Below are 21,659 nucleotides of genomic sequence, written 5' to 3' on the forward strand. Positions count from 1 at the left end.
GCGAGCGCTGCTCTGGGTGCCCCGAGGCTGCCTGCCAGCCCTACCCCGCCATAAAAGGTCCCCATCATCTCGTAACCTTCTCCCCTTCATCTGGGAGGGGGGTAATTTCCCTTTGCTCGGGGTGTTCGGTGAAAGCAGGTTGTGTGTGTGGCAACCCAGAGACCAAGAGGCGTGTTTGGCCTCCAGGGCTAATTCCCTGGAGGAACCCTGTTTCCTGTGCACAGCGTGAAACTAAATGAGATGGACTTCCTGCGCTGGAGAGAAGCTCTGATTGCAGAGCTCTTTGGAGCTGGGAAATTACAATTGCAAAACCATATTCGTAAAGGAAATTTTAAAAAGAAATTAAAAAAAAAAAAAAAATAGGCGATGTTCTCCCAGCTACCAGCTGAGCACCTCTCCAGCACAAACTCACTACAGTAAAACAAAAGAAAATAAGAAAACTCTAAATTGACATTCATGTGGAGACTTTAGCCCTGGGCTGAGCGAGGAAACGCATGAGAAATTTGCCTTGTAATAGATAGTTTGCTTTAGCCTTTGAGATGGTCCCTTTGTGTGCGTGCAATCTCCGTTACAAGTCCACTGCTCTTCCTTTCTAACACACAGCCCCTTCTGTTGGGTCCTTCTGAATTGCTCTTTTCTCAACTCCTTGTCTTTCGTGTGTCGGTTGCAGCTGCTCTTGGACGCCGGTGCCCACGTCGAGGGCTCTGCCGTTAACAGCGGAGAGGACAACTACGCTGAGACGCCGCTCCAGCTGGCCTCAGCCGCAGGTGAGCTCGGGGCAGCCTCGGCACCCTCCGTCTCTTGCTGCCAGAGAACAACCACAACCAATTCACACCTGGGTCTGGGTCTGCTGTGTAGGTCTGAGCTGGCAATGTGTGCTGGTAGCCCAGAAAGCTACCTGCATCCTGGGCTGCATCGCCAGCAGCGTGGCCAGCAGGGCGAGGGGGGTGGAATTCTGCCCCTCGGCAGTGCTGCCTCCAGCTCTGGGGCCACCAACATCAGACGGACGTGGACCTGTTGGAGTGGTGCCAGAGGAGGCCACGGAGATGCTGGGAGGGCTGGAGCCCCTCTGCTGGGAGGACAGGCTGAGAGAGTTGGGGGAGTTCAGCCTGGAGAAGAGAAGGCTCCGGGGAGACCTTATAGCAGTTTTTCAGTATCTGAAGGGGGCTCCAGGAAAGCTGGGGAGGGATTTTTTATAAGGGCACATAGTGATAGGATGAGGGGTAACGGCTTCAAACTGGAAGGGGGTAGAATTTGATCAGATCTCAGTAAGAAATTTTTTATTCTGAGGGTGGTGAGAGCCTGGCCCAGGTTGCCCAGAGAAGCTGTGGCTGCCCCATCCCTGGAGGGGTTCAAGGCCAGGCTGGAGGGGGCTTGGAGCAACCTGGTCTGGTGGGAGGTGTCCCTGCCCGGGGCAGGGGGTGGAACTGGATGATCTTTAAGGTCCCTTCCAACCCAAACCAGTCTATGGTTCTGTGGTTCCAAAACACTCGTAGGAACCCTGTCTGGGTTGGCAGCAAGTACTAGCTCTCATCACGTGGCAAGAGCCTGATGGGCACTAAAGGAGTCTTTGCTCTTGCGACAAGTCCCAGCGCTCCCCTCCTGCCCCCGGCACCCAGCGTAAATCCCACTGAGGCAGCTCCTTCGCACAGGGCACTGTCGAGAACCATAAACCAGCTCCTGTCTAGTCTAGGCATGTCTTGGATCTAAATAACTTTCAGATGCAAAAATTAACAAGCTTACTTTCAGCCTGGGGAAAAATAACTGTTATATAAAGAAATTTGTTTTATTAATTTATTAAATAGAAGTAAAATTCTGCATTTCTTCTGCTAACTGTCAGGAGGAGAGTTCAGCGTCCCGTGAACAAGCCTGTGCTAGCCTAAAAGTACCTGCTGGTTTTCAACACTTTTCATCTCTAACTGGTTTCACTTTTTTTTTTCCCCCTTCATTTCTTTCTGCTTCGTTTTTGCGTGTTTATGAAGACGAGTCTCCGCCTTGCCCTGCGCCAAGCTTTATTAAAAGGGATGAAGAAGTGGTCCCCTCCCAGTGACAGCCACCGGCTGTGTTGGGCCTCCTGCCACCCCTCCGTACCACCTCTCCTGCGAACGGTGGAAGGGAGGCCCGGCTGAACTGGGGCTGCACTGATACACCAGTCTACTTAAACTGGTTGTGTATATCTCTGCTGGTGTGCATCGAGGGCACCAGACCAGTTTAATTCTCTTTTTGTTCTAGCTGGTTGGGCGTTATTAGGCAATTTAAGTGCTTTGTGACTCAGTTTCTCTCCGAGATGTTATGAAGCCTGACATGCGCTTGCAGGATGCTCCAAAAGCCTTAGCTGGGAGCATAAACGTTGCTGGTATGGTGTCCCTTAGCAGACCCATGTTATTTGCTTTCAGAGAGGTAACAGAAATGGAATTTCAGCCTGGAGAAGAGAAGGCTCCAGGGAGACCTTATAACAGCCTTCCAGTACCTGAAGGGAGGCTACAGGAGAGATGGGGAGGGACTCTTTGTCAGGCAGTGTAGCGATAGGACGAGGGGTAATGGTTTTACATTGGAAGAGGGGAGATTTAGATTAGATACTAGAAAGAAATTCTTTCCTGTGAGGGTGGTGAGACCCTGGCCCAGGTTGCCCAGGGAAGTTGTGGATGCCCCATCCCTGGAGGGGTTCAAGGCCAGGCTGGATGGGGCTTTGAGCAACCTGGTCTGGTGGGAGGTGTCCCTGCCCAGGGCAGGGGGTTAGAACTCAATGATCATTAAGGTCCCTTCCAACTCTAACCATTCTATGATTCTATGAATAATCGATATGTTTCTGTCCATTTTTATCCCAGGGAACTACGAGCTGGTGAGCTTATTGCTCAGTAGGGGCGCTGATCCGCTCCTGAGTATGCTGGAAGTCAACGGTATGTCCTCGTCACTTCACGAAGACATGAATTGCTTCAGTCACTCAGCTGCACACGGGCACAGGTAAAGCTCCCTTCATGTTCCAAACAGGGTTTTTTTTTTTCCTAAGGCTACCACCGTAGGAATTCCCCCGTGACTTCATATTCCATGTCTTATACCCAAAGCCCTGGGGCTGCAGTTGGAAGATGTTCAGACTCTCCTGGGAGCAGCCATTGCTAGTGCAGCCCAGTGTCTCAGGACGTAGGTATTTGCCTTTTGGGGAACTGAAAGGTTCTTTAAACCAGTAGTTGTGCTCTGTTACATCCCTTTGAGAAAAAATTCACAAGATTTACACTATTCAGCAACTATAACTTTGATAATAGAAAGGGATTATATTTTAGTCAAAAGCACAAACTACAACAAAAAAGATATTTCTTTGGTTTTTTGTTTATTCTCTCACTTGCTGGTCTAGTTCTGCAGCACCGAGAGTGAGCAGGAGCCAGTTCTAGGTCGTACGTGAGCAGACTAAGCTCAGCTGGGTTCTGAGACAGTGGTTCATGTCCTGAGGCAGAATCTAAGCACGTTAAGGTGGCAAAAATAATCCGCGGCAGAATTCGGTTGATGCATCTCTGGTTTTTGGATCAAGAGATCGGTCGTTAAAGCCAGACTGGGCTTTCCAACCCTGATTTCAGGGTTATTTAGAAATCAGGCATTACTTTACAAATTCATCCAGAAATCCTTCTGTTCCCAGAAAAAATGTTGGCGTAACAAGCCAATTAAAACAGCCCCGAAACGCCCCGTGTGGCTGAGCCGCGAGGTAGCCACGGGGGCCTACAGCTGGCCCTTCTGGGAGCACGGTGAACAGCAGCTACCTTGCCTGAACACGGCTGGGCTTGAGAGCCCAGGTACGTCGCACATCTGGATACAGCCGGGGAAACAGCCCAAGCTCAACTGAGGCCCAACCTCTGCACAGCTGGAAGGGCCCGGTGCAGTTGTTTACAGCGTAAAACTGCACAGACGCTGCTCTGTTCCCAGTTCTGCTCCCCTCCCACAACATTCCGCCACATCTCACCAGGCAAACTGGGAAATTCAAGGCCGGTTTTCCAGTCGGGACAGGGCAGGGTGATCCCAAAAGCACAAAATTAACTGGTTTTAGTCCTCTCAAGTGGTGTGGGTGCAAAGGGAGCACCAGCTAGTGGCAATTCAGCGTCAGAGCTGAGCGCCGGGGTGGACTTGGTGGGCTGGGGAACCTCTGCTGCAGATGTCCCCAGCTGTCTGTAGGGACACCGATGATGCAAGCTTCCCAAAGTGGCTGGACACAAAACAAGAAAACCTCTTTTCTTGCAACCGCCGTGTGAAATTCCAACCCAAAAAGGCTCTCCCTGGGTTTAGTGATGCAGAACTATCTTTTTTTATGGTTTCTATTTACTGCTGCAGGAAGCGGGTCTGACTAAAACAACGTAACAAAGCCTGAAGATTTGGGAAAACAGCAGGAGTTCTAACAGACACGCTGCTAAATCTGACTTCAGAGCTTAAGATGTTACCACGCTCGGGGCTGGCAGAAGGAAGCGTGTTTCTATGCCAAAGTATAGACTGCAATAAAACCCAGTTTGCCCTAACTCTGAAATATGCCCTGGTACCACTATGGGAGAGGAGCGTATTCCATGGTTTTGCCTTTGCTGCCAGGGCATCCATTTCTAGCACGTGGGATAGGGAAGAAGTGGTTTAAATTATCTACATGATCTTTAAGGTCCCTTCCAACCCAAAGCATTCTGTGATCCTATGAGACGCTGCTCCGTATCTGCCAGCTCTTATTGACTAAGCCAGACCCCTAAACCCAAATCACCGCAGCCCTGTCTGAATTGTTGAGATTTCATTTATTAATAAGGGGATCTCTCTCTTCTACCTCTTCAGGAACGTTCTGCGCAAGCTCCTGACCCAGCCCCAGCAACTGAAGGGAGACGTCCTCTCCCTGGAGGAGATTTTAGCTGAGGGGGTGGAGAGTGACACCTCCAGCCAGGGCAGCTCCAGCGAGGGGCAGGTCAGGCTCTGCAAAACCAGGATGAAGGCTCTGCAGGAGGCCATGTACTACAGCGCCGAGCACGGCTACGTGGACATCACCATGGAGCTCCGGGCACTCGGTGAGGCGTTTTGCTTTAGTTTAAGCACATTTAAGGCGTGAAAAGCTTTTTCCTCTGCCCCTTTCGCTTGAAGAAGAACCTGTAACCCGAACTGCAAAGCTGTCCCAAGCTTATGGACGCTGGCTAGGTTAATTAAAACAAGTGTTTAAGGCTCCTTACAATTGTTTGTCAAATTCCCACTGATCTACGATGTCCCTTACTTTTGGCTGGATCCTCTGTTCCCAAGTATCAAAAGCATGTCTCCTTCCTCAGATACTCTGACACCTAAAATTCAGAGTTAAAGAGGCTTGGTCTCAAAACCAAAGATAACATCAGAGGTTAAATGGTTTAAGGTGAAAGAACAGATTTAAGCTACAGGTAGGAAAGAGAAGCTTTGAAGCTTGTGTGTGTAGACTGTTACAGGTAACCAGGAGAAGACACCTCACACCATGTTTGTGTGGGGTTAGGTATTCTTACAAGTTTGGTGCAAATTTAGTCTGTAGTTCTAATCATGAAGCTAAATATGCAGGGAGCATTTATCTGTATAGGGAGTCTCCAACTTATGGTCCTGGTACCAATCCTCGGCTGTTGTAGATAAATCAATCTGTCGATGACCTAGTTCAGTCATCTTTAACCATAGAATCACAGAATCCTCTGGGCCAGACGGGACCTTCAAAGGTCACCTAGTCCGACCCCCCCTGCAGTCAGCAGGGACACCCCCAACTAGACCAGGTTGCCCAGGGCCTCGTCGAGCCTCAACCTTGAATGTCTCCAGGGAAGGGGCCTCAACCACCTCCCTGGGAAACCTGTTCCAGTGTTCCACCACCCTCATGGTAAAGAACTTTTTCCTAATGTCTAATCTAAATCTGCTTTTTTCCAGTTTAAAGCCATTGCCCCTCGTCCTGTCACTGCCGGCCTTTGTAAACAGACCCTCCCCAGCCTTCCTGTAGGCCCCCCTCAGGTACTGGAAGGCCGCTATGAGGTCTCCCGGAGCCTCCTCTTCTCCAGGCTGAACAACCCCAGCTCCCTCAGCCTGTCCTCATAGCAGAGGTGCTCAAACCCCCTGATCATTTTGGTGGCCCTCCTCTGGACCCGCTCCATCAGGTCCATGTCCTTCCTATATTGAGGGCTCCAGACCTGCACACAGTGCTCCAGGTGAGGTCTCACCAGAGCAGAGGAAAGTGGCAGAATCACTTCTCTGGATCTGCTGGCAACACATCTCTTGATGCAGCCCTTGATCTCTTGATCAAGACAAAACTCTACCTGCTGTTAGGATGTAAACAAAGATCTATTTCAGCGCTGCTAAGAGTTAGTGATAGCAGCAGGAGGATCTCCTCACAGGTCCTTCAGCAAATCATCGTCACTCATTGTCCCTTTTGCTGTGGCTACAGGAGTCCCCTGGAAACTCCACGTGTGGATCGAGTCACTGCGGACAACCTTCTACCAGTCACGCTACTCGGTCGTACAGACCCTCTTACGGGAATTCGTCACCATTAAAGAAGAGGACTATAATGAAGAACTGGTTAACGAAGGGTTGCAGCTCATGTTCGACATCCTCAAAACCAGCAAAGTAATTATTAGTTTTGTAACGGTATCAAAATCAGGTGTTTGGGTTTTGCTGTTGAACAAGGCAGTGCACAAGAAGAACAAGCGAGTGCCTGTGCAAAGTCCCCAGTGAGTCATTATGGTACCAAAATGGCCCTGATATAATGCAGATAAAGGCTATACAGCCCACCAAAGCTGGCCTCACAGTAAAGACATTAACTTCTATAGAAATGAGGTCTGCTCTGCTGAAGTCCAGTTCAGCAACTGGCTTTTGAAGCCGTGTGACTGTAAGAGGAGGAGTTACCAGTACAGTACTGGGCACTTCGGGTTCTCTCAGTAGCATCTCCTGGGAGTTTTCTGAACAGTGCTTTTGTTCAGCAATGTTTTCCTTCTACTTTTTTCTTTTACCTTTTTTTCTTTCAACCTTTAGGTTGCCTATATTGTTTTTTCCTTGCTTTTCAAGCCACGTCTACAAGAGATCTGATCCGTGGTGTGTAGCTCGGCTGTCTCATTTTGCAGATAAGCTCACCCAGTCTCTACCACGTTCTCTTCAAGAGGCTGTTGCCTTCAACATTCATTACAAATGACCTTTAAATTAAAATCAAGGCTATAACTGGCTAAATAAAACCAACTGCAGACTAGGAGCCGGAACTTGGTATCTGACGATGAGCTAATACCATGAATCAAATCCCGCTGAGAACAGGCTGGTGGGGTTACCTGGTACAGATGAGCTTTTGCTGTGGGCTTTTCTTCCCTTGGCAGAGGTTGGCCCATAAACCGTTGCTGCGAGAACTCAGAGCCTATTTGCTCAGATCGTGCTCTTGTCCCTCTGTTTGGAGGTTATTCTTGTAGAGCGCACTCGCTGTAAGTCTCAAGTGAACTGTTAGAGCGGGTCTGAAAGCCGCTCGCTGCCAAGTGCCGATTGCTGATACCTGTTGGATCCTCCCCACAGAACGACTCCGTCAACCAGCAGCTTGCAGCCATCTTCACCCACTGCTACGGCAGCAGCCCCATTCCCAGCATCCCTGAAATCCGAAAGACGCTGCCAGCGCGGCTGGGTAAGACGCTCACCTAAACAGTGAACCTCTTGTGATTTACTTATTATTTTTTTTAAAAAGCATCCACAGTTTCAAAAATTATTCACCTTTTTTTTTGTTTGTTTTTCCCTTCATTTCCTTACCCTAACAGATCCTCACTTCCTCAACAATAAAGAAATGTCTGATGTAACTTTCTTAGTAGAAGGAAAGCTGTTCTACGCACACAAAGTCCTGCTGGTTACTGCATCCAACAGGTGAGTCGCTTCCCTCGGCCAAGCACAGATTGTTAAGGGAAGCTTTGGCCCCTTATTCTCCCATTCATTCGTGTGACGAGCTCTGGGGCACCCGTCGCAGTCAGGACACGTTCTACAGACCATAATGCAGGTCGGCAGGACCAAGCCACGTCGTCTTTGCTACTGTTAAGAACAGTAGGAGAGTAAAGATAAGTTTTTCTACCCGCTGCTGGTATGTGTTAGAGATTCCCAGAGCTCTATTGACATAAATTAACCAGTAATTATCCCTAGAAACCCATGCAGTAGTTGGAGTGTACATCTCCTTTCCATTGCCCTCTGAGTTTGCTCCTTAGAGTTACACTTGCTCCAGAGCCCCTGGGAATCTCCCCCCCCGACCCGATACACTTGCAGTTACTCCTTTCTTTCTCCATTATTGGCAAAGTAACAGGTTTTTGCAACTCTTACTGTGCAGGGTTGGCTCAGACCCAAGCGATTTACAGGTTAAGTTGTCCCTGAAGTTCTGAACTAATTGTCATCGAATGGAAACAAACGGTTTTTCCGTTTTCAACTTGTGAACAAGAGCAGGGGAGGCTCTTTCTCTTCCCCTCGCTCGGGCTGTTTGTCAGCAGGTAAATGAGGACGTGAGGCTCTAATACAGAAATCTATTAAAACCATTCTCAGGTTTAAGACGCTGATGACGAATAAAACAGAACATGACGGCCACGGCAGCAAGACGGTGGAAATCAGTGACATGAAATACAATATTTTCAAGGTACGTAACTTACTCTGCCTTTTCTTTATTCTTTTCCCACACTTGGAAGTGAAGAGGGCCACGGCTTAGTATCACAGTAATTTACAAGTAGAGCTGGAGTTCATTTCCACACACCCGTATTTCAGCAGAATTCTGATTTATGTCACAACTTTCCAGGTAGGACCAACCTTAAAACCAGAAACCTCCAGCCTAAATTCTTATTTTCCTACTACCTAGAGCAGGACAATCTAGTCTTCTACTGAAAGTAGTTTTAGACTTTTAAGGCACCGTTTTCATGCTGCGCTAAGCAAAAAAAGTAACCTCATTTACGGGAGGTGGATTGCCAGGCTTCGTAGTAATTCAGATCAGACGATCAGAAATCAGCGGCTTCCCTTTCAAGAAAGACTCAAAATTGAGAATCGCACTTTGCTTTTATGACGTTTCCGTATTTAATGGACTTAAGGGAGGTTCATTCACGATGGAGAGAAAGCAGGTTACTTACCACACACCCGAGGAGAAAGAAAACCCAGTCAGTGAAAGGCGATAGCTCGGTTATTCCAGCTTCCCAGGTCTGCGTTTCAAATTTGGAAGGGACAGAACAGGGAAATCTGAAGTGGGGAACAGGGCGAGTAACTGTTTCACTCCAGGGTTGAGGCTTTTCCTTTTTTCGCCTTTTTATAAACGGTACCGTCACCTCGCGTAGAGGGAACGGAGTTGACCATAAGAACATCTTTGTTCTACTTGACAGGGTCTGTCCAAGTTCTGTGTCAGACAGCTGACATCCAAATTTTGCAGCTCGGGCCATGAAAGAAAAAGTCTATTGAAACAAGCTTCCTTAAACAACATTTTCACATCCAAAAGCTTCTAAAAATAAACTTTTGCTTCACTGGAGAGAGCAACAAATCTAAAAGAGTTAAAACAGTGGAAATACCTCCCGGAATTAAAAAATTTGATGGTAAATACAATCAGACGAGTTAAGGAGATGATGGCATTTCTACGGTGACCTCAAGTTACGGTGCACGGAGGATGCCGAGCCACCGGAGATGTGTGTTCTCCCCGGGCTCTGCTGGAAAGCAGCTCCGCTCCCCTGTAACTCCCTGCTACAAATAAGGCAATTTTAACAGCAGCAGCCGTTAGTAACGGTGAGCACAGGATGCCATCCCCGCACCCGCTTACACAGCACCCAGGAGGCTGGAAGGACTTCTCTTCCCATCGCCAAATCTCCTCCTGCCCTGGCTAAGAGGGTACTGGTGTAGCTGGGGGTGGGTACCTGCAGATCAAAGAGCAGAAGCTGCCTCTTTCTCTCCCTGCAAACAATTAGGCCTTTTCCTCTGGCCCTGCCGGGGGGGGCTGGAAGCTGATATGAGGAGCGCAGCAGGGGGGGGGTGAGCGGCTGGGAGGTCCCCGGGACACACATGCTGCTGGTGGCAGTTTGGGGCTGGCAGCTCCGCCTGTCACCAGCCTGCCAGGCTTCACAAAACCCCATCCCAGGAACCGTTTTACAGGGACGGTTCGCGTTGCTCGGAGACACCCTCTCACCCTCGGCCTAAAATCCTCAGCGGGGCCCTTTTCAGAGCCCGAGGACGGAGAGTATTAGAAAGCAGCAGATTTGCAACACTAGGAAAAAAAAAAATCCGAGAGCGGAGGCGAGAGGCAGCCTCCGGCACAGTCCCCCTCTGCCGAGGGGAGGGGAGCGCAGCCAGTCACAGCCCCTTGTGGCTTCGGTGACAACAGCTTCAGGCCTGGCCTTCTTCCCATTTCAGATGCTGATGCAGTATTTGTATTACGGAGGAACCGAATCTATGGAAATTCCCACCGCTGATATCTTAGAGGTGAGAGCCTTTTCTTCTAAGCCTTGCCAAGCGCCCTGGGGCAGAGACACAGCTTGAAGGGAAAATCCAGGAGCTGAGAGCCAAGCTTCCAGTTCGAGAGGATGCTTCCCACTTTGAAATGAGCTTAAAGCTTCAAAACACTACGGCTGGGAAATAAGAAGGACCAGTTATGCTTTGTTATGCCCGTGAGATGCTGGCGGGGAAGAGGGTGGGGTGGTGAAATCACTACAGGGCTTTTGTGGAGGTGGGCGGAAGCCCCCCCTGCACGTCCCCGCTGTCCTGGGAGATGGAAGCGGCAGTGGGACACTCTTGTGGTGGGACAGGCTGGAGCTGGTATGGCACGGTGATGGAAGGTGGCACAAATACACCTCCTGCAGGAGGAGCAAGCCTTTGCTAAGAGGGGAAATCTGTGTGTCACTTCAGCTGGGCATCGAGCACATTGCCAGCAGTGTGCCCTCGTGGCCAAGAAGGCCAATGGCATCCTGGGGGGCACCAGGAAGAGTGTGACCAGCAGGTGGAGGGAGGTCATCCTCCCCCTCTGCTCTGCCCTGGGGAGGCCCCATCTGGAGCACTGGGACCAGTTCTGGGCTCCCCAGTTCAAGAAGGACAGGGAACTGCTGGAGAGGGTACAGCAGAGGGCTACAAAGATGATGAGGGGCCTGGAGCATCTCTCTTACGAGGAAAGGCTGAGGGACTTGGGTCTCTTTAGTCTGGAGAAGAGAAGACTGAGGGGGGATCTGATCAACGCCTATAAATACTTAAAGGGTGGGTGTCAGGAGGATGGGGCCAGTCTTTTTTCAGTGGTGCCCAGGGACAGGACAAGAGGGAATGGGCACAAACTTGAACATAAGAAGTTCCATCTAAACATGAGGAAGAACTTCTTTACTTTGAGGGTGGCAGAGCCCTGGAAGAGGCTGCCCAGAGAGGTGGTGGAGTCTCCTTCTCTGGAGACATTCAAACCCCACCTGGACACATTCCTGTGCAACCTGCTCTGGGTGGACCTGCTTTGGCAGGGGGTTGGACTAGATGATCTCCAGAGGTCCCTTCCAACCCCAGAGCATTCTGTGATTCTGAGTGGCCTTTCTGCTCTTTCCTGAGGACTTGGCCATTAAAACAGGGAGCGGGAGATGGTTCAGGGAGGAAATCATCAGTTCTGTTTGTCTTCCCGAAGCCTTTCAAGGCTCATGATCTCAAATAGCTTCTCTCTTGTCCCCGTAGCTGTTGTCGGCTGCCAGCCTGTTCCAGCTGGATGGCCTCCAGAGACACTGTGAAATCCTCTGCGCCCAGACCATCAGCTTGGAGAACTCCGTTCACATCTATAAATATGCCAAGGTAGGTGCCAAACTGCACCCCCGCTTTCGGCACTCTCCTTTTGGTCACGAAATACAGCAAGGGAGCGGGCACCCGCCACGCCGGTAACTCCACCCCAAACCCGAGCGAGGTGTTGGATTCGAGTTCCAGTCTGCAGAGTCCTGCCCAGCCCTAGGGTGTTCTCTTGTCTAAAGCAATCGTGGATGAAATCGATGCGAGATCCCCAGAGAGCAGGGGAGAGGTGTCCTCGCAGCCTGGAGCGGCACAGCCCGAGAGATTGAAATCCTCGGAGCAGCGGGGACAATCCATCACAGAACAGCAGCTAAAACTAAACCCTTTCCTCACACTCCTGCTGCTCAAAGGTATTCGTTACAGCTCCAGAACTAGCATAAACTCCTGTGCGACACAGATACTCAACTCTACAGCGAATAACCCACGTTACCGATAAAATCAGAGGGAAATACTCAGCCATTCCTGCAAGTTTGCAGGGTCGGATCCCTTAAAGTCCAGCGGAGGGCTACACAAAGGGCTGACAAGGACGCGCAGGTTTTCATCGTGGGCAGTGTCGCACTCATCCTTTTCCATTCCTGACTCTCACACTGGGCTGTTTTTTTCCAAGGAACTGAGGCTGGTTTCTTTCAGGACCTAAAATGTAACAGTGTGCAGCAGGAGAGAGGGAGCATTCCCTACGGGCCTTTAGTACTTTTCCTTAAATTACTATTTGCACAAAGTTCCCAGAAAGGGGGTGACTGAACACTGAACCCGAGTTTCGCTGTTCCATCACTGAGCTTCCCCCGCTGGCTCTGCCAAGCAGAGGGAACCAGATCCCCCACCTCACGTGTTTTACAAGCGTAACATCCCTATTTTCCAGCTCCTTTTTCCAGGAGCTGGGCTCGCATCCTGTGAAGCGTACTCTTATTGCCACGAGCTGTGCGTGCCATCTGGCAGCGCAGGGTGTTTTGCTGGGGCGCAGGCAGCCCCCGCGTGCGCAGCCGAACAGGTACGGTGGCCCCCGCGTCAGCCAGCTGCTCCGCTCCGCTCCGGGAAGGGGAAGGGACCGGAGCGCGGGGCCAGCGGCTCTGCCAGCAGCCGGCCATCAGGGCAAGGAATGAAAAACAGCCCGAATGCCTCCCTGCTCACACCTGGGCCTGCAGAAAGCACCAAAGGACATCACTAGCCGTCACCAGCGCTTTTTCCTCTCTTATTACCTTCCTTTTTCTGCCTTAGAAAACATAAAAGGAAAAAGCTTTGGTTTTTTTTAAGAAATGAACAATTAGTAAGTGAACAATCTTTACCACAGGCCATTTTTCCCGCCTCAAAGGCGCTGCCACCCATTTAGGAGCAGTAGCGACGCCCTGCAGATCTGAGCTCAACCACCTCATCTGGCAGCAGCTCTCTTTCCTCTCCTTCCCCTCACCACAAAAAAGACATTGAGGGGCTGGAGCGGGTCCAGAGAAGGGCAACGGAGCTGGTGATGGGGCTGGAGAACAAGTCTTGTGAGGAGAGGCTGAGGGAGCTGGGGATGTTCAGCCTGGAGAAAAGGAGGCTGAGGGGAGACCTTCTCGCTCTCTACAACTCCCCGAAAGGAGGGTGTAGCCGGGGGGGGGGGTCGGTCTCTTCTCCAAGTCACAGGCGATGGGACAAGAGGAAATGGCCTCAAGTTGCGTCAGGGGAGGTTTAGGATGGACGTTAGGAAAATTTTTTACCTGGAAAGGGTTCTTAAGCCTTGGAATGGGCTGCCCAGGGAAGGGGTTGAGGCACCATCCCTGGAGGTGTTCAAAAGACGGGTTGACATAGAGCTTAGAGACATGGTTTAGTGATGGTTTTTATCAGAGTTAGGTTGATGGTTGGACTGGATAATCTGGAAGGGACCTAGAAAATTCTATGATTCTATGAGAAGCGGCTCAGGTGTGTCCTTTAGGTCAGTGACACAGAGAAAAGAGCTCATTGATCTTCCTCTCTTCCGCAGATCCACAACGCGCCCGAACTCGCCTCTTTCTGTGAAGGCTTCTTCCTCAAACACATGAGCTCTCTTCTGGAGCAGGACTCGTTCAAACAGCTCATCTACAGCAGGACCAGCAAAGTGCAGGGCCTGGACCCTCTGCGGGACTTGCAGACAGCCCTGGCCGCCCGCCTGCACTCCGTGTACGTCACCTCCAGGGTGTGAGGCAGGACCGCGGGAGGAGCACTGGTTCAAACTGGGGGACGCGCCGTCAGGAAAAGCTGTGGCTTCTCCTCTTTGCCTTCTGGATCTTGCTGAAAAGTCCCCGACGAGAGATAACCCCCCCCCCCCGCTCCCGGGCAAGGGTGCTGTGCCTCGTCCCGCTGACGGCGGGGGGAGCTGGCTTCTCTAGGCTACTACTGTCACAGCAACACCGTCACAGCAACACCGTCACAGCGCAAACAGGAACTGAGGATGCAAGTGAAGAACCCGAACCTGAGAGAAGACGGATGCTGCCATTCAAACAAGCACAACGCAGGGAGAAGCGGGGCGATTCGCCGAGACCCGACACCTAATACGTAGCCCAAAGCGTCTGCCTACACACCGTTAACGGCCACCTTGGCCGTACGCATCCGTGTTTCACTCGCGAAAAAGGCTGCATAGAAGGAGTTTTCTAACCCAGTGGATCGCTGCCCGTTGAATGAGTCATCTGTCTGAACACAAAGGTTTGTGCACACAAACTGCTTCGCCAGAGTCGTAAACACCAGGGTCTGCACACGTCGAGAGACTCTGACATCAGTTTCCCCCCAGACTGTTTGCACCTTGAGAGAGAGAGAGATTTTGTAGATGTTCAAAGCTGAGTAGAAAGTAATACTAACTCTGGAATCACTCACTCTGTAAACCTCGTATGAAGAGCCGAGCTGGGGCAGGGAGAATTGGGGGGGGTTGTATTTTTTTAATACGGTTTCAGCGTGCTAGTTGTTAATCTAGATCCATTTTGAGGAGGGAGAAGACGACCGTCTACCCTTTCACCATCAAGGTTTGACAGTCCCAGTCACTGTCACCTCATTGTCTGTGAGACCTGACACCATAAAAGATGTTTTCTAGAAGACTCGGGTGGAGCAGGAGGTAGCACGATGCCGAAAACTCTCCTACAGCATAAATAGCAATAAAAGTCTCCCTGAGACCTCGAGGAACATAGAGCTTGAGGGTCTGTTCTCCCTCTGGAGCTGGTTGGGATTAGGAGCTCTGACCTTTGCTTCCACAGCCTCATCCATGGAGTGTTCTTCCCACCAATAATGCTACCTCAGGGGATAATGGGTCCAGCGCACACCGGACTGGTTCCCGGGGGAGGGCTGCAGGCTGCCATTCAGGTGGCAGCACTTAAACAAGATGCTCAAACGCCCAAGATTGACATTTTTTGCAGCAGACAGAGGTTTCTGGTCCAGAAAGACTCACTCTGGGCCGCCTTCTAGCTGATCCAGAACTAAACGGAGACAGTTCAATCTACAGTTTTGCGTCTGAAGCATTTTGTGAGTGGTTGGTGTTTTTTTTTTTATTTTAAATAATCCCAGCTGTAGGAAGGCAGTAAATTGTGTAAAAACACTGACCTTGCTCTTACCAATAGCTTTAAGGAAAGACCTTCAGATATCCAGATACTGTTAGAGCCACCAAAAGCATCTGCTACGGTGCTTTCCTGCGTTACAGGCAGGTGAAGGAGAAGAGGAAGCCAAGTTTTCAGTGGAGAACTACCGCTCCGTAAAAATCCAACGGTTAACATGGGAACAGGACACACCGGAAGGAGGAGACTCAGCTGGGCCCAAGCTCCACACCACCGTGGTTTAGGCAGATGAAGGGAGGGAGAAGGAACTACATCATCTCCCAACAAACCCGTCAGAATCTGGCATCGCCTCGTTCCTAAAGGATTTACAAATTGCACGTGAGGATGCGAGTGATTAGTCCAAGGCCAACACTCCGGTCTGTGCTTTAGGTTCACACCCACTTCCGAAGATCACCAGCTTCAATAACCCTATTTATTCTCAGAAAGCCGTGCGGGTGTTTCAAAATTATCACTGGTTTGCCTGAAAAATACCGCAAAAGGCTTTATCTTGGAAAGTATTTTCCAGTAGCTGCTCCAGCTGATCTGTACAAATATGTAGGTCCTCTTTTTTGTTGCTGTAATATTACACCGCTTTGTTAATTGTACATTACTGTTGTCATTTATGTAAATGTACCAGGATTTTATTAACAACGTAATTTTAAAATACACAGCTGCTGTTATTTATTCTGCTCTTCTAAAAATGAAAAAAATCATTTTTAAAGACACTTCTGTGGAAAAGGCCATGGCAGTTTTAGCATCTTAAATTGGGTTTGGTATATATGGCTAATTTTATGCTTTAAAACAAGGGATGAAGAGGGATTCACTTCCCCTTCCCAGGCTCAAACATTTTTTGAAGTAGTAAGTCAGCGTCTAAGAAAAATCCTAATTCTAGGCTGCTTCTCTGCAGCAGAAGAGCCGGTGAGTGTTTCAGCCACTGTTGAGCTGGATGGATTCAAGCAGGACTCGGAAGTTAAACGTCCGATTCTCTCTCTCCCAAACGCTAACGAAGAAGGGGTGCAAAAGCAGGGTAATACCTTCCTTCCCCACTCACCTCCGAACCCCAAAAGCTAAAACGCCTCTGGCCGGTGTGCTGTGAGCGTTTAAGAACGCCCCGAGGGCCACGCGGGGTCAGCGGGCAGCAGCACGGGAACAAAGGCATTTCTTTATCTACGAGGTAAGAAATACGCAGGTTTAAGAGCAAAAATCTGATCCAGAACTATCTTATTTTATTTTTTTTTTTTTCCTCCCCAAAGTTTACCCCGTAAATCTTGCGGAGCCCTGCCGCATTTGGGGATGACGGCTGAGCTTCAGCTCTGAATCCGGTACTTTCTGAGGGTGCCAAGCACATCTCGGAGGAAACCATTAACAGCCAGAACCCGCGCTCGGCTGCCGAGAGGCTCTTTGTAACTGGGTCTTTCCTTGAATTTCCCACCACATCTAAACAAAGGGAACGGCGCAGCACATCTCAGCGTAGCAAGAGTTGAAATCCAGTTCTATAATAAATTACCACCACAGGCATTTCTTAGCATTTGATTTAGATCATCCGAGGGAATTCTGCCGGGACCGACACACGAGGGGTGCTGTCCCTCGCACCAGCAGGTTTGGAAACCCACCAACACAAACACCAGCTTGTTCTCGAGGATCACGGAATACAAACACCTCAGATTCCCTTTGGAGCACTTTAGCAAGCAGATTAAATAGAAATTTCTTAGGAAAGTAGTCACACGCCACCTCTGTTTTATACACTGCTGCCCTTGGCATCCTGCAAAGTAACGCAGCAGAGTTTGCCCGGCGTTGGGGAAGCACAGAACTTTGCTGGCCATAATTATATTATTTCAGGGAGCAGAGGAAATAAGTGGAGCTCCCACATCTGCCTGACCGTGCTCGATGCCCCTCAGCCTAAAGTAAAAGCTTTTTAGCTTTACAATAAGCCTTTGCACAGCAGGCAAGCGCTGGCTAATGGAGCACCGCTACCAACTGGCCCTTTGCCCTCGCCAAATGCTGCCCAAGCAACCAGACATCGCTTCCCGCACCTGCCGTAACGGAGACGGCCAAGGGGAGCCAAAAGGGGGGAAAAAAAGAAGAGAGGGGGGGGGAAACTCCCTTGAGGGACAGAGGCAGCGAGATGCTGTCGCCCCTGCCCACGGCAGGGACACAGACTCAAAAGCTACATTTGCCTCCCCAAAGGCAACATTTTGAGTATAAGAGACCCATTAATCCACAAATTAAATAGAATATTGCACTCCGCGCTATTTGCCCGTGCAAAAGAGGGGCAGAAAAGAAAAGCCTTCTGTCATACGGTGAAAAATCACAGCACAGCAGGGAGCAAGGCCTTGGTAGCAGCAACAGGGATCAGGCCAGCCCCAGAGCTGGGGGCGTTTCAGTCCTGGCCGGTGCCCTGCTGTTTGTAACCAGGAAAGGAGGCGGCGGGTTCACAAGGGCTCGGCTGCAGCTCTGCCCTCCTGCACGGGGCAGTCGGGGCTCGTCGCTTCACACACACTCACCAACGGGCAGGATGATTTCACCCCACGCTCCCGTCTCAGCGTTTAGCTCTGGCAGGAGAAGGCTACCCGTGTCCCTGGCCACCTCTGTCACCTTCACGTGCCCGCTCAGAGAAGGCAGCCGTCAGAAAGCCCACGCCACGAGGTGCAGGGAGTTTTAGAGCCCTTGCCAAGAGACGGCTCCCGATGCAGAGCCTGCGTAGGGAAGAAGTAGTGACAAAGCCAAACAAAAATCCAGCTGTGGAAGCAAAAAAAAAAAAAACCTCCCAAGACACTATGACGACAGCCAAATGGAAGAGACATCACTTCCTCCTGCCCCTTCTAGGCCTTGCCCTTATCTGTTGTTACGCCAACCTCTGCTTCCCAGATGCTCCCTTCATCCTCACGCAGCTGCGGGAGGCAGACCCCCCCCCCCCCACTGGCAAGCACAGCACAGCCCAGCTCCACCAGCAGGGACCATCCTCGGCTCCACTGGTTTTGCTTCCTCCCAGATACCTCGCAGAGGTCGGCTCGCTCCAGCTGTCAAAACAGCTCAGGGGGGTCTCGAAGCGAGCAAGATGATTCCGCCGACAACTAGGTCACAGCTACCCACCACCTGCAGGGAGCCGCTCAGCCACACGTGGCTTCCCCATTTCCCTCCGATTAGCCCCAGCGGGCAAACGAGCTCGCTCGGGCACCTGCCGCAGCGTGACAGATCAGCCACCGGGGGAGCGCCGAAAAAAAGGCCATAAACTGACCTCGTAGGTGTAAAACCGAGACCTGAGACACTAATGCGTGTGGGCACTGGGGTGTGCAAAGACCCGTGTGCCCCCGACCGGGGAAGGAGGAGGCAGGGATGGCTTCTCCTGGGGTGAAGTGCCTGCGCTGCAATCAGCCCTGCAGCAGGCTCCTCCGAGCATTCGCAGCCCCATCTGCAGGGGATGCGGGAACAGAAAGACCAGGAACCTGCTCTACTCGGAGGGAAAGAGGCTCAAAACCAACCAAACCCACCCTAAAAATCCAAAGATTCAAAGACCTCTCTTCCTCGGCTTCTGTCACGTGGCGTTTTTAGGGCACTTCTGGCTCCAGAAAAACAGGCAGTTCTTGCTTCGCTGCTGGATTGGGTTCAACTAGCCCTTACTCCAGCTGGAATTTTAAACCCGGCTTGACTGATGGAAAGCACAGACAGAGGAAAATGTGGTTTGACCAGACTTGTTAAAAAAATAAAAATTGAAAAAAAATAAAATAAAATCCACATCTCTCTCACTTATTTTAGTATCTGAGAGCTTTTTTCCACTTTGCTGTTCAAAGAGCAACAGACGGGCAGAGGAATCCAAAAAGCTGCCAGAAATCATAAAATGTACACGGAAAACCTGAAAAAGAAGGGTTCGACTGAATACACACGTTTTCTGTAGAAAGAGCAAAATTCTCCTTAAATACAACTCCTGCTCAGAAATGGAAGGGGCACACACGCAGCTCAAATCCCCCCAGTCTTTTACAGCAACAGATTTACACCTAAATCCCAGAAAACAGAGCAAGAATTGCTGCAGCCGCTGGAAAGCGGCAGGAGGCAGCTCCAGAAAGATGTCAGATAAAGAATAAAATCCCGGTTTGCCTGAAGAACCCGGTTTAATTTTACCTACAATCTTCCACCTTGGTTTCCAGACAATTTACAAGAAGCCTTGGCCGGACTTTAGATACTTTTATAGATGGGCTCCTGCCCAGCCCGTGGTGGTGAACGCTCCCGCTGGGTGCTTTCCCCAGGACGCTGCCGGTTAAGTCGGGCATCGAAAAGTTTTTTGACGGCCGCCGCCTACTCACTCGCGTGGACCGGATTTCCTGAAACCACCAGAAATCTCCGTCTGCCTCCGGGCTCAGGGAGTCACAGCTTCATCCCGGCCACCTGCAGGTCACAGCTTTGGCGCGGTCCCAGCAGCGGCAGAGGACGGGCAAATTCATACCCCGGTTCAGAGCTATTTAGCAGGGCCTTATAAATAAACCAAACCCTGACATATATATTTTTTTTTTTTCATGTAAATATGAACTTTTTTTGAACTTCTTGACCATTCGATCCTCACCTTCGCCATTAAAAACCAGAGCCCTGACAGCACATGGGTGTTCCCTAATAAAACCTCTCTTAAACCTGAGTTTTGAAGCTATTAGCAGAACTGGAGTTTAACAGCCCTCCCGAGACACACATTGTAATTTGCGCCACTTCTACATTTTAAGGAAGTTCAATCAGCATTTTCTTAGCACAAGAAGTAACGTGGAATAAAAAAAAAAAACACAAACAAAAAGCCTTCCGATACTGTCACCTATTAAACGGCAAGTAAAACACCACCGCCTGGGTGAAGGACTCCAGCAATCCGCACAGAGAATCTGAAATCCTTACTGCTGCTTTGTTAGCACAAAGTTTCAAGACGCTTTAAAAGGACTCTAAAAGCGTTTAAAGCTTTGACTCGCAGCCTGTTAAATCACTGGGAAATCTCACCAGGAACCATTTGATACCCAGTTCCTTAAGCTGAGCACCGCTTCAAGCACATCTTCTGTCATCCCCTTCCTCAAATGGCTAAAGGATGTGACCGGCTCAGGATAATCCATTAAAAAAAAGCACTTTTTACTACAATAACCATCCCTCAAATGTGACCGACTCAAGATGTTTCTGCATTGAGGGAAGAAAGACACAGGAAAACCACAGTCCTACAGGAACCCATGGGAAATGTGGGTTTGTTGCTGCAGAGCCCTTGGGCCGGAGGAGAACCTCCGGGTCCGGCCCTCCAGCCACGCTGCTCCTGTTGGTCAGAACCCCTCTCCTTCCTCTCACCCAGCCGGGGGAGCAACCCCCAGAAGGGCTCCAGCACTAACTGCAGCCCCTCCTGGTGTAAAATCCCCTGAGGAACAACTTGGTTCTGTGTCTCCCAGGACCACGTCAGGCACAGAGAGCATCCAGACACCAGCACAGCCCAGCAGACCCCGTCCCACAAAGGAAGGGGTTGTAGTTCTTCACCCCTGTCCCAGCAGGGTCACCACTTACCCTATTTTTTTTAGAATAAAACTAGCAAAACCAGAGAGAATTCACACTCACCTTTTCTTCTGAAGGCTTCCCAGGGAGCTGTGAAGACCCTCACACCTCCCATATCTGCTCCTTTTACAACTTCTTTAGGGCTGGTTCAGGACAGACCGTGCCTCATCCCCACAGGCTGCCAGCGCTGCTCTTTCACACAGCCAGGTGACAACGGGACCCTCGTCAAGCCTTTAAGGGCTGCAGCTGCAAATCTCCCTTCTTGGGGCTCAGCTGGCCCCCACAATGTGGGGGATGTGCCCTTGTCACTGACCTTCACACAGTGGCTTGGAACCAAAGATATACACACAGCTGTGGTCTATTTATTACGCTAAAGCCCACACTTCATAGAGATGCTTCACAGAACAGCCTCCTAGGGAAGAAATGCTGTCCTTACCCAGGAAGAAGCTGTTTTTCAAGGATTTGCTGGAAAAAGGAGCTGTGAGATCTACAAGTAAATATAACGCAGCTGTAAACCTCTAGGGCACAAAGCTGGAACATCAAGGGAACGCATCAGGGCACTCAGGTTTGGGACAGGGACATTCTGTGTCATAGGTTTGCCCTGGTTTGGAAGCCTCTGGAGTCCAACAGGCACCAGACCAGAGCACTGCAGTCACAGAAAGTCCCAGCTTCAGACTGGTACATAGTTACTGCCGAGCAGGGACCACCAAGCAGCAGAGATGGTGAGTTCAGTGGTTTCTCTGCTCAACCGGCCTCCCAGCTCAAAGAGAATCATTGTAAGGTTTGGGTTGGAAGGAACCTTCAAGATCACCCAGTTCCACCCCCTGTCCTGGGCAGGGACGCCTCCCACCAGACCAGGTTGCTCAAAGCCCCCATCCAGCCTGGCCTTGAACCCCTCCAGGGATG

The 21,659-nt window shown here is 50.4% G+C and overlaps 1 protein-coding gene across 1 annotated transcript in view; it reads left to right on the forward strand.

Moving 5' to 3' along the window:
* Positions 1-15,911, forward strand: part of ABTB2 (ankyrin repeat and BTB domain containing 2) — a 140,493-nt gene extending 124,582 nt beyond the window's left edge. Inside the window, exons 8-17 of the mRNA XM_074148857.1 lie at positions 671-767; positions 2,829-2,964; positions 4,795-5,021; positions 6,392-6,570; positions 7,498-7,603; positions 7,734-7,836; positions 8,497-8,587; positions 10,330-10,398; positions 11,617-11,730; positions 13,679-15,911. Coding sequence (XP_074004958.1) covers positions 671-767; positions 2,829-2,964; positions 4,795-5,021; positions 6,392-6,570; positions 7,498-7,603; positions 7,734-7,836; positions 8,497-8,587; positions 10,330-10,398; positions 11,617-11,730; positions 13,679-13,876 — 1,320 coding nt within the window. The 3' untranslated portion in view covers positions 13,877-15,911. The remainder of the gene's footprint in view (positions 1-670; positions 768-2,828; positions 2,965-4,794; positions 5,022-6,391; positions 6,571-7,497; positions 7,604-7,733; positions 7,837-8,496; positions 8,588-10,329; positions 10,399-11,616; positions 11,731-13,678) is intronic.
* The last annotated feature ends 5,748 nt before the right edge of the window (positions 15,912-21,659 follow it).

Source organism: Numenius arquata, chromosome 6, assembly GCF_964106895.1.
Source record: "Numenius arquata chromosome 6, bNumArq3.hap1.1, whole genome shotgun sequence".
NCBI classification, from domain to species: domain Eukaryota; kingdom Metazoa; phylum Chordata; class Aves; order Charadriiformes; family Scolopacidae; genus Numenius; species Numenius arquata.